The sequence below is a fragment of the Miscanthus floridulus genome, chromosome 3 (genome assembly GCF_019320115.1).
Source record: "Miscanthus floridulus cultivar M001 chromosome 3, ASM1932011v1, whole genome shotgun sequence".
Lineage (NCBI taxonomy): Eukaryota > Viridiplantae > Streptophyta > Magnoliopsida > Poales > Poaceae > Miscanthus > Miscanthus floridulus.
The window spans coordinates 142652174-142664979 of NC_089582.1; the positions used below are offsets into that span (position 1 = coordinate 142652174).

At 50.0% G+C, this 12806-nt stretch overlaps 1 protein-coding gene and 2 pseudogenes across 1 annotated transcript; 1 reads left to right on the forward strand and 2 right to left on the reverse strand.

The window, feature by feature from the left end:
- Nucleotides 1–1299: 1299 nt before the first annotated feature.
- Nucleotides 1300–6357, reverse strand: LOC136542664 (H/ACA ribonucleoprotein complex subunit 4-like; annotated as a pseudogene).
- A 964-nt stretch (nucleotides 6358–7321) lies between these two features.
- Nucleotides 7322–7810, forward strand: LOC136544589 (protein RIK-like; annotated as a pseudogene).
- A 344-nt stretch (nucleotides 7811–8154) lies between these two features.
- LOC136547609 (uncharacterized) lies at nucleotides 8155–8695 on the reverse strand. The gene is made up of 2 exons (XM_066539567.1): nucleotides 8552–8695; nucleotides 8155–8478 (listed from the first exon to the last, which is right to left on the reverse strand). Exons 1-2 carry the CDS (start codon nucleotides 8693–8695, stop codon nucleotides 8155–8157), a joined length of 468 nt encoding a protein of 155 aa, XP_066395664.1.
- Nucleotides 8696–12806: the final 4111 nt, after the last annotated feature.

The window sequence follows — 12806 nt, forward strand, 5'->3', positions numbered from 1 at the left end:
TTTTCACTCTCTCTCCGTCACATTAATTTTTGACGCATGTATAGAGCATTAAATATAGGTAAAAAAAATAACTAATTACACAGTTTGGTTGTAAATCACGAGACGAATCTTTTGAGCCTAGTTAGTCCATGATCGGACAAAGTTTGTCAAATACAAACGAAACGTGCTACAGTGTCCAGATTGCAAAAAATTGCAATCTAAACAAGGCCCTAATGTAAAAGACGAATGGTGACGCTAGCTACAGCCACAGGGTAGATCATCGCGAGTTCAGAGTTCTTCAGAAAGGCGTTTCCGCCTGGCTGGTTTTCACTGCGAAACGGCAACGGCAAAAAGCATGTTGTGTGACGAACTGGATCGATCGTGGCCTTGGTCGTTAAGCATCACAAAACCAGCAAGAAATCAGAAACAACAGCAACAACAAAAAAGTGGGATATGATGAAAGCCTGGCCGGGACGCAAACTACTAGGAAAAAAACTCCGCGTCCCGCCGTCCGCTGGATCCGCGTGCATGAGCTGGCCAGCCGTCGGAGCCGCACAGCTCGGCGCACGCGGCCGGGGAACCTTGGGTCTTGGCATCTTGGCAGGCGCGGGCCACGTGCCCACCCCGGACCCCCGCCCGCTCTCCTCCGCCTTTATTATAAGCCCAGCCCCAGCGGCGGAGCGAGCTCCATCAGCTCATCGTATTCACCACCCGCCTCTGCCAGCCTGCCTTGCGCTCTCTGATATTTTCGGTCGCGCTCGCTGTCGTTCCCAGCCTGCAGGGCTCGCCACGAAGAGCGGAGGCCGCACGCGCAAGCAGCTAGCAAGATGTCGGACGGCACGGCGACCTGCATCGACATCGTCCTCGCCATCATCCTCCCGCCGCTCGGGGTCTTCTTCAAGTTCGGCTGCGGGGTACGTAATAATATCTAGTTCGGCCGCGCTTCTGGTGGTTTCTCACTGCTTGCTTGCAGAGCCAGCGTTTTCGTTCGTGCGTGCATGACACTGTTCTAGCGCGCGTTGCGTGGTGGCTGATCGATAGATTTCTACTGTTGGTACGGCTGCAGGTTGAGTTCTGGATCTGCCTCATCCTCACCTTCTTCGGCTACCTCCCCGGCATCATCTACGCCGTGTGGGCCATCACCAAGTAGCCAGCCCGGATCGGAGCACAGGAAGCCACGGGTCCCCTGCCAGGCAGCTCGCCTCTTCAAGGTAGTATATATATACTCCGTCTGATCCTCCTCACCTTCTTCGGCAGCTTGCTATACTGCTCGATCAGGGTTAACTTAACTGACCGATCATTTTGTTTTATTTGCAGCAGGTGATCTGATGATGGGGGACGTGGTGCGCGTGACTCCGTGGCGTCCGCTGTGAAATATGGTGTCGATTTGTTTGAGATGTGATTTCTTTCTTTCTTCCTTCCTTTTCTTTGTTAGTTGCTGCTGCTGGTGTATCCAATCGTCCCTTTCTTTCTTAATTAGTTTGTTCGGCTGAAGAAGAATCTGGACGCATTCACCGCTTTGGGCGTGTTGTACATGCATGTGTCTTGGGTGCGGGGATGCATGTGCCTCCTCCGCTGCGTCGTCCAGTTCCTCTGCACATTCTCCTCCATGTACTACTTCGATTGATGGATTATTAATTCCTAGTTGTTTGTTTAACCAGTTGGTCTTCTTTTACCTTCGATTGAACTTTGTCTGTTTGGGTTGGGAGATGGGAATTGATGCACCAGCAGCCACTAATTGTTTTGTTTGGTGAGGTGATAAGCCTCTGCTGCTCTGCACGGGTAGCTAGCTGCACGTTTCAAACGGAACGGAACGGGCGGTGGAAGAACGGATCGCGGAAAGGGAGTGGCGACGGAAACCAGGGCCCGCTTGTCGCGTTCCCAAATGGCCAAATCCCGTACCCGGTACGCTGGCTAGTCCCTGTCGATGTCGAGCGAGTCTGTTGTTTTTTCTTCTTTTGTTGATATATCGATCCTCGATTTACCACCTCCACCTGTTGTGTGTTCGCTAGCTTTTTCTTCTTCCTTTTGAATATTGGGCAATCGGGATTCGGGGGTGCTGGCAGGTGACAGGTCACAAAATGACAGCTGACCTGCGTGGCACCTACTAGCGTCATGTGATGTGTACCTGCAACGGCCGATGGGGTTTTAATTCTTGTTTATTTATAGTGGAAATAAGTCTATGCCCATCACGGAAAAAAAAAAAGAAATTGCGTGGGGTGGCGCCGTGGGGGTGGGGAATGCAGTCGAACTTACCGTGAATTCATCACTACTCAGACGTCTCAACTTTGTTTCTGTTAGTACCACACCAGTATAATTATTAGGGAAAAATGACACGTCCAGGTTCGCTCGATCGTATTTGGTTTATAAGTCATGGTTTATCAGCCAACGAACAATATTTTTCTCCTACACCAAACCAGTCAACAGTACTTTCAGCAATGGCTTATAAGTGAAACAAGCCGAAACGATCAGGACGCTGACCGGGCAAGCGAGCGACCGAGAACAAGAGAGCCCGGCGAAAACGGGCACTACCATGGTTAGTCTTGGGGAAGAACACCACCAACTCAAGGACCTGTTCGCTTGAATTTATCAGCCGGTTTATCAGCTAGAATCTACAGTATTTTTCTCTCACAACCAAAATAGCTTCAGGTGGCTTATCAGCCGGCTTTAATACCAGACGAAAACAGGGCCCTTGGACGTGGATTTGGATGAGAGCGTGCCATGAGCATTGAACACATCCGTGGATTTCGTTTTCTTGTGCGACCACCTGGTTCCCCGAGGGCCGCGGAAGGCCGAAAGCAACCGCCCCCATCAAACAGCCTCCGGCCCTCCGCCGCGGACTCGAACGGGGGTCGGGTGATCGGGTCGGATCGCCAATTCGCCAGTGTCGGCAGCGGCGTTCGGGCCCGGCAGGCGCGGCCCGCCCAAACGAAACGAGCATCCAGGTTCAGGAAACGAAAACACCACCGTTGCACGCGCACTGGCACCATATCAATTCACACTGGATCTCACATCCGCATGGATGAACACCACTGCAACCGGCTGGCTGCTCTCACATCCGCATGGAGGCAATCAGGTACATCCTGACTTTGAAAAAGGGATATCCAACTGAAGCTTGTGATTGGGAATTGGGATGTGGTCTTGGTGGGCTGAAAGAAATAGCATCAGAGAAGAAGGAAAGCGTCGGCCAATTCCGCTCCTTGTGAATTCAGTTGAAGGCTATATATAGGCGAGATCATGCAGTCGTTTTCAACCAAGAACAGCATCAGGACTGCAGACACAGCAGGTGTGGAGGAAACCGGCAGTGGATTTTCTGAAGATTAATTGCGATGCCTCATTTCGCAAGGATTTGGGTGATGGAGCCATGGAGGTTGGGGATACATCATTTCATGCACAAGTGATCGCGTGTTTACAGGGTCTTCAAGCCGCGGTTGACGTGGGCGCTACAAGGAGGTTGAGACTGATGCAATCCTTGTGAAGCTTGCCTTGGAATCAAGGGACTAGAACTTATCGCCTGCCGGAATTTTGATCAAGGAAATTCAAGAGCGCTCGACTGAACTTTAGTTCTTTCAAAATGCCCGCAGTTCCTAGAACTTGTAATAAGGTAGCTCATGCTTTAGCAACTTTGGCCTTTGGGGTGTGAGTGTGGGAAGGGGGATAATCCAGTTGTGGATCCTCTCCCAGTTTGTATTTAGTCAATTGTTGCTGCTGATCTGGCAGAGAATGAGTAATGGAATGCATTTCCGTTTCAAAAAAGAAAAGTCACACGGGATCTCAAGGTCTCCACCAATGAAAACCTATCAGCAGCTATGTATATACAGTTGGTTTACACTTGCAAGGGCTTGATGGTAGACAACTTTCATGATTGATTGCTGACTTCAGTAGAGATGGAAACCAGCTAAAGAAGCCACAGCAAGGTCCAGCACAGCAAACCTCTAATGTTACACCGTGCCGCGAGGAACAGGAAATCAAACTGTTTCCCAGTAACACCTGGAATTCAGGTGACGGGTACCGTACTACCGTTGCACCACAAGTTTACAGCATGACTACCTATCCAATGGTTTCTGCTTTGGGCACAGGGGTGAAGATGGGCACACCAATTATCTGCACCTGAACTCAGTGTTTTTCTTTCACAACAAAATAGCATCAGCCGGCTTATCAGCCACAAAAACCATTAGCCGAACAGCTCCATAGCATCTCCCCACGAACAGAGAGTATCTCCCTAGTCTATGGTTTATTAGATATCTACATCAACCCCAGTGAATAGAAGCATGTAAAGCCAACTGAGCATAGAGATTCAGAATCTCAAGTCATTCAAAGGCATAAAAGCACATCAGAAGCTAACTCCTAGCGCTTTAGCAGGTGCACATCTTTAAACCGAACAATATAGCATGAGGTGCTGCTTAAGCAAGTGTTACTCGAGCTCTTCAACACATCAGACTTACCACAAATTCTCAAAGCTCAAAAGTTACCAACCCAGTGGATCCAATGCCTGGAAGAGGCCAAAATTCATTGCATTGTTTCATACTAACAGAAACCACATTCAAGAGTTCCAACAAAAAATTGAAAATACCACCACCTCCCCCTACAACTCAAACAGATTAGACAACCATCCATCGCAAACTATAGTTCTAATTACTCTGCCTCCTCTGTGTCTCGACTCTTCTTTTTCTTCTCTTTTTTCTTCTCACTCTTCTCAGCTCCTGCACCATCTTCGTGCTCAGCGCTCTCTGGATCTGCAGCTGCGCTTCCTTCCTTGCTCTTCTTCTTCTTCTTTTTCTTTTCGCTGCCCTTCTCATCAGCCTTCTCCGCCTCCTTCACTTCCACCACGTCAGCTGATCCTGATTCGCCCTTATCTTTCTTTTTCTTCTTCTTTTTCTCGCTCTTCTCCCCTTCCACTGCCTCGGCAGCTTCCTCAACCTTGATCTTCTTCGCCGGAACGGAAGCATCGTCGTCATCATTCTCATCCTTTTGCCTCTTCTTCTTTTTCTCTTTGACCTCTTCACCGACAACTGCGTCCTGTTCCACCTTCACCTTCTCTGGCTCAGGAGCAGCTGCAATGCTAGCAATCGATACATCGCTACCAGGGGGAAGCACCACATTGCGAAGCCACTCAGCTGGGGTCTTCTCATTTGTCTTCCCATGCTTATCAAGGAGGCCCTCAGCGATCATCTTCTTCTTCTTGAGTGCCACTGGACCAAGCCCCCACTTCCTCGGGTATGTGTCTCTGTCCATCACAACCCTCTTGATCTTTGCAACCACGCCATGGTCACAGGTTGCCATAACAGCGGTGGTCATCTCGGTAATACCTATGGCAATCGCCTCCCCCTTTGTAGTCATCAGAACAACCTCCTCCCCGGTCTCAATATCATTCTCAAACCGGAGCAGGCCGGGGATCATAAGCTTAACGCCATAGCAGATAGCATTCACGGCAGAATCCTTCACGACAAGCCTCTTGTAGCTAGTAAGCAGTACCTCCAGCGGCATGACGACGCGCCTCAAGTAGGACTCGTCCTTGTAGTTGTCAAGCGACCAGATGGCGTCCATCACGTCGTGCATGGTCACCATGTTGTCCTGCTCCCCGAGGATCACCGACCGGACACGGCGCAGCTCCTGCATATGCGCGCCGACACCAAGAAGCAGCCCAAGGTGCACACACAGAGTCCGGACATAGGTACCTGCCACGCAGGAGATCCAGAACACCGCGAGGTGGCGCTCGGGGTCGTGCTCCGGGAGCTTGCTCTCGTAGATGGTCCGCACCCTGAGCTGGCGCTTGACTGCGGAGATGAGCGGCGGGCGCTGGAACACGGCGCCCGTGAGCGCCTCTAGCGCACGGGCCACGCGCGCGGTGTCCGGCACGGCGGCGTGGAAGCGGGCGACGCAGACGTACTCCTTGCCGGCGCCCTGCTGCGACTTGACGAGGCGCGTGGCGCGGTCGACGCAGACGATGAGGTTGCCGGTGACCTTGGGGTCGAGCGTGCCGCTGTGGCCGGTCTTCTCGGCGCGGAGGAGGCGCTTGAGCCAGGCGACCACCTCGTGGGAGGATGGGTTCGACGGCTTGTCGAGGTTGATGACGCCGCCGTAGCGGAGGTGCTCGGCGAGGGGGCGCTTGAGCGGCGAGTGGCCGGAGGGGAGCGGGGTGTAGTGGCCAGTGCGGACGTTGAGGCGGTCGTACTTCTTGAGGAGGAGCGGCCAGGTGGAGGTGTCGAGGGACGGCACCAGGGACTGGGGCTTGATTAGGTAGCCATCAGTCTACTCCTCGGCCTCGGCGAGCGATGGCGGGTCGGTGGCGGGGATGTCCTTAGACTTGTGCTTCTTCTTCTTGGATTTGGTTTGCTCGGAGGCGGGGGATGCGACGGCCGGCGGCGTGGACGACATGGCGGCGGGGCGGGATGGGGGTTGGGGAAGGCGGGGCGGGTAGCTTTCAGGTTGCCACGGAGTCGTAGGGGCAAAAGGGTTTAGGGTTTGTGTTATTTGGATAGGTACGATTACCATTCTCAGAATTTTGAGATCTACCATTAAAATTCATCTATTTTGATATCTACCATTATGATTCATCGTTTCACTGAGTTTTGTCATTCTCTACGTTTTTCAGCTGCTTGGGCCCACTGACAATCGTATATTCACTATTCTCTTTTCTGTATGGACAATTTTGCCCCTGTCCGAAGATGAAAGAGCCCTGCGCTGTGCCCGTGGCCCCATCTCTCAGTCCCTTCTCCTCCTCGTGCTCACTCTGTCTCTCACTTGTCCTCCCGACGCGGCGACAGCGGGGACCCGAACCCTAACCCTAGCCGCCGGCGTCCTGGAGCCCGCACCCGCGCCCAAGTCAGCTGCCGCCGCCGACGTCCTGGAGCCCGTGCCCGCGCCCCAGCTGTCCTGCTGCTGAAGGAGGTGTTCCTTTTGAGGCAGAGATTGATGATGCTGATGCAACCTGGTATGCTGGAACCTTGTATGATTGTAAGATCAGCAGTTGACCCTGGTATGCTGCTACTGATATGTTGTTATGTTGATTTAAGTGAACCTTGATGTAAGTGTTAGAATCCTAGAACCTTGTAGTTGGGTTTAAGTGTTGAACTGGTCTTGGTGCTGAGTCCTGTGCTACTGGTTTAAGTGTTGGCGTTCCTCTTTGCCACAGGTCACTTGCAGCAGCAAGGTTCAAGCAGATCATTATGTGTTGAACTGGGAAACAACTACAGTGCCTCCCTAGTGGGGCAATTGGAAACATGATCATTGTTTGAGCACCTGAACTGGGAATGCTTGAGTAGCTAGTGAGTGAGTTGTTGCATCGAGTCTTCTGTTTATCTTTGCCACCTTGGATCTGCATCTAACACACAGGAATTTGATGGATGAGTGTTCTTGTTTTCTTTCACCTTTCCAGAACTCACAACTAGGGTCCAAATTTGTTAAGACAGGTTTAGATAGTTTAGGTAACATTGGGAGCTCATCAATTGCACCTCCAAAGAAAGATCATCCTAGATCAAATGGAATGCTTCTGCCAGAAGAAGCAGACATGTCATCACATCTCTCTATATCCACTAAGATGCCACCACCCCCCCTAAAGAGCATGCTGCCGCCGCCACCCAAAAACATGCCACCGCCACCGCCACCACCACCGCCCAAGTCCATGCCTCCGCCGCCACCGCCCAAAAACTGTCTACCGCAGCCAAATTTCTCTTCAGATGAGTTATTGTCAAGAAACGAGAATAAGACTTTTGCTTTAAAGGAGCTGCCAGCACCTCCAAGGCCCTTGGATGCAAGATCAGTCTTGCCATCTCAATGACAACCAAAGGAGCCTAAGGAACAAACAAAAGCCACATCTGAACCTCCATAATGCATTGTTACACTTGTTACATCTCTACATATAAGATCTGTACCCATACATCAACAATTTGATATGTAGTCAGTAACCAACATTGACATTTATTCATTTTTTATTAATAGTTACATCTAAAGCTGTTGAACACTGAAAAGATGAACACAAGCTTTGCTCAAACATGGCGACCACAGATCAAGTTAAGCTACCACAGATCAAGTTGAGCTCACTGGAAGCTAACCACAGATTTGTAACTTAATCAGAAGGTTTGGACCTCATCAGTACACAAAAAAATAGGGAGCCACAGCTCCAACACAACCAACCCACACTTACATTAGCTGACTAACACACATTCTAGCTGTTCACTTCCACATGACAGCAACAACAAATGCACCAATCAGGACACCTACAAAGCCAACAAAAATTAGCGATACAACTGAACAATCAAGCACAATATGGCATTTCTTTGTGTCCAGCTCAGGCTTCGGCTCAGCAGGTTGGACCTTTAGTTTCCACAGATCAGCTACTACACTATCCATAGTTTGCTTCAACTCTTGCAATTCTTCCTTCAACTCGGCATAACAGTCAGCTAATGTCTCCTTACCAGTCTGCCACCGTCGTTCCCTTGCTTCCAAGCCCTCAATCTGCAACTCAAAGCAGATGAAGCCGTAGGTAGTATGATCACCCTGCACACAGAAAAGCATCAATCAGAGTAGCATCAAGAGACACAGTGTGGTCAACAATGTCAAGAATCATAACCTTAATGTTGCACGGGCACGTGAGAAACCAGTGATCCTTTGTCGTCGGTTGCTTGCTCTGGATTCGAACCAAAGGAACATGGCAATAAGGGCACTCCCTTCTACCGCTGCCCGTCGCGCTCGAGCCCATCGAAGGTACCTTCATCGGGCTTCTAGTCTACTTCTCGACCATGGCTCCAATCATCCGGGATCCAAGAGGACAGCTGAGGTGCGGGCATGGGCTCTAGGACGCCGGCGGCGGTAGCTGACTCGGGCGCGGGCTCCAGGACCCCGGCGGCTAGGGTTAGGGTTTAGGTCCCCACCATCACTACATTAGGAGGACGAGTGAGAGACAGAGTGAGCGCGAGGAGGAGAATGGACTAAGAGATGGGGCCACGGGCGCAGCGTAGGGCTCTTTCATCTTCGGACGGGGGCAAAATCGTCCATACAAAAAAGAGAACAGTGCACATACGACTGCCAGTGGGCCCAAGCAGCTGGAAGACGTAGAGAATGGTGAAACTCAGTGAAACGATGAATCATAATGGTAGATCTTAAAATAGACAAATTTTAATGGTACATCTCAAAGTTCTAAGAATTGTAATGGTACCAATCCAAATAACCCTTAGTGTTTAGCGAGTACAGAATGGGCTGATCATGGCTCAGGCTGATGGGCTTGTAGGATGGACCATGTTAGAAAGCAAAAACGAGACTGATTTGGCCCAATGGCCTAGTTGGATTGAAAACGTGATCCTATTTTGCCACCAAAACCAAAGATCAAAAACAAACCTTCAAAAGGTAGTTACTATTTGGTTCACGGCCAAAGTTAGTCTGCCCGTATGAATTTGGTTGTGGACATATACAGTAAGAAGAAAGAGGTATCATATCTATAAAGATCTCTAAGGGCATGCACAACAGAGAGACATCTATTGTCTGTAAGTTCTTAAAATTTACAACACGGACGGCTATACAGACAGCTCGTACAACCCACAGACAGCTATTGTCTGATTGACTGTCTACAAATCATTTAATGCTTGTATGTAGACATATGATCAATCATGAATATTATTTCTATATATTATTGTGTTGCTAATTGATGCAAAACACAAGAGACATTTAGACTTTTGACAGCTTCACACAAGGAGATAAGTTCACATACATGTCACAGCTCACAAGCAAACCAAAAAGATAGGTCACAAGATAAACCATATAAGTTTCATACATTCCAAAAACGGCAGGTTCCATACAGGTTTAGGTGAAAGATTGCCAGCAGGGAACTGAATCTGGGAGGCTTTGGCCATCAGGTCATGAACACTATGCACGAATACTAGACATGAACGAATATACATGACATTTTGCAAGAACACGCACATCAAACACGACCAGGCCAAGCAGAATGTCCACGATACATAATGGATTGCACATGGGTTGCCTTCTCCATAAACTTAAATTCTGAAAACAAGTCCTAAAACTCCAACCAAGTCAAGCACTGAAACGCCACAAAAGGAGACGCCTGATCAGCCATCTAGAGGCTCTATCTCACACATTCTTCAGACAAGTTGTCAAACCTGATCAGTAACTGAAAATAATAGTGTGCACATCTCCAATTTGTGTGCGCAAATAATAGGTACACTAATAATGATCAGTAAACGGTAACTGAAAATAATGATCTTCGAAAACATTCTGTAGCTAGAAAAATTCAGAACTAGCATAGTGTCGTTGATTGTAAGTGAAAACATTCAGAGTTGGACTAAGTGATAGCATTCAGTTATCAATTATAGTGAACTCAAACATTCAGTAGCTACAAAAAATTCAGGTATCAGTGACTGTACACATTCAATTAGCAGTGACTATTTCAAGATATATTTTCCAACTGAATCAAATCATCAGGCAATATTGATAATTTTCCAACGGAATAAAATTAGCACTATCATGAAGTAAAAAATGGGGTTGGTTGTCGTAATACCCCTGGTGTTACGAGCTTGTTTAGCACCGTGATTTAGGCCTAAAATTTTTTTCGAAACGATGTTCTCGGATTTTAAAATTTTAAAAACCAGCTTTTTCATGTCAACGGTAAAAATCAGAAATTATATTTTAAATCGCTATTTGGGGCGAATTATTTTGCGCAAAATAATTACATAACACCTAATATTTTGTTCTATGGTTGGGTATGGAGTAGGAGGTGTCGTGTGGAATGTTTAGGGATGGTGGTCGATAGGATTTAAATCTTTTGGAGTGCCGACAACGTATCGCTGTTCACATTCGCGCCACGCCGTCGAGTCCCGTCATCGTGCCGCTGCTCCCTCTCCCTCATGTCCTTTCTCAAAGAATGCCTTAAAGAAAGTGGGTTGGACTGCTGCTGCCATGTACTGCTTTGCTTGCATCCTCTCTCTCACTGCTTGGTACGCCTGGACCTATCTCATTTCCTCTCCTCTCGGCGTGCGTTCACCATCAACGTATTTGTCTGTCTGCCTCTGTTGTTTGCCCATGCTTGTCCTTGCCTGCCTCTGTGGTCTCATCTCCGCTTGGCACTGCTGATCCACTGGGCGAGCGTAGTAGGCCACGTGCGCTTGCTTTCTCGTGGTTGAGAACGCCTTATTGGATGACTGCTGCCAAGTCGCTCCTTGCTTTCTCTTCCTCACTGATTGCCTCTGTCGCTTCCTCTTCCGCGCCCACAGCAGACCGCAGCGCCCTCTGTGGCTGGCCATTTTTTGGCCATGTCCGGCACGCTGCTCCCCTCCCTCTATTTTCTGCTGTCGCGGTCTTGTCCGTGCCAACCGACATGTCCTGCGTGGCCCATCTTTTAGAGCACCAGCAGCCGAGCCATCACAGCTGCATAGGCCTATCTTCCTTGCCTCCCACTGCATCCTACATCAGTGTCCGTTTGGTACCCCGACGTCCACGCCCTGCACCCTGGTGTTAGCCGCGCCGCCCCCTCCCTTCCCTGCTTCTCGCCACTACAGAACGCCCGACCGAGCCACGTCCACGCTCGCCCGCACACTCCTCCCCCGCGCGCGCCCGCCATCGCACCAAGCACCACGACCGCCTCCCTTCACACCTACTGCGCTATTGCCTGGCTCCCCGCATGCGCACGCATGTCCGTGGCTTTGCGTTGGTCTAGCCCTCCGTCGCGCACGCGAGCCCCACGATCCTACGTGGCACCTTTTGCTCCACGGCGCTGCCTCCTGCGTGCCTTCCTCACCACCTCGGTCACGGTCTCTACACACCATGCGCATGGCCGGCCATTGCTAGCACTGATGCCCATCCTCTTCCTCCTCCGTCGGCCGTGTGTGGCCCCCACTACCGCTAGGCGCACCTCGAGTGTGCTACTCTCCGCACCGGCGCTTCCCGCTATCTTCCGCACTAGTCGCCTGCTGCTGAGGCTGCCACGGAGCTCCGCCCGGTCCACACGCCTCTCATCCACAGTGCCCGCCGTGGCCATTTCCGCCGCACGCGCGAGCGCACCGTCCGTACCGTCTCCGGTGTGGTTGCCCCCACGACGGCACCGCCGCCGCTTTGGCTGGTGCTCTACTTCTCTGCTCCGTGCTCTACATTTGGGAAGGAAGAAAAGGTGAAAACTATGAATAGACACTAATACAGGGTTTTTATTGCAAAGTACGTGACTCAAATGAATAGTAGAAATAGTAGTATTCTAAATAGATAGAAACTTGGGGACATTTTTGGAAAACCGTCGGCGCACACTTGGCTTGTCCAGTTGGGTTGGCTGCGTGCCGCTGGGCTGGCTTGGTTCGCTGCGTCCTTTAGCGCGCGCTGGGCCACCTTGTTGCCGCCGTGTTAGGGCCACTCACGCCCGCGTGCTGGGCCGGCCTGGTTCGCTGCGCCGTTGGGCCGTCCGCGTCGTCTGCCCGCGCCTGGGCCACGCTGAGGCCGCACACTGCTGTGGGCCAATGCTGGGCCAGCCACTGCATGCGTGGTTGCTTCTGCGTGGGCCGTGGGGCTGCTGGGCCAGTTTAGTGGCTGCCAGCCCTTTCCATTTCTGAAATACTTTTCTAAAATAGGTTTCTAGTTTAACTTGTAAAATCAATATAAAATAGTACGGGGATCCAAAAATTATGAAATAAATTTTGTTAAGTTTCTAAAATCATGGTATATCTATTAGTGTATTTAGTTCATCTAGTTTTAAAATGTTTCTAGGGTTGCTCTAATTATTTTAAAATGTTTAATATTGTTAAAATGTGAACTCGTAGGAATTTCCATGATAAACCGGTGATAGTGTTGACTTTGAGAATTTTACAGTGCAGTACTGATATTATTAGCTG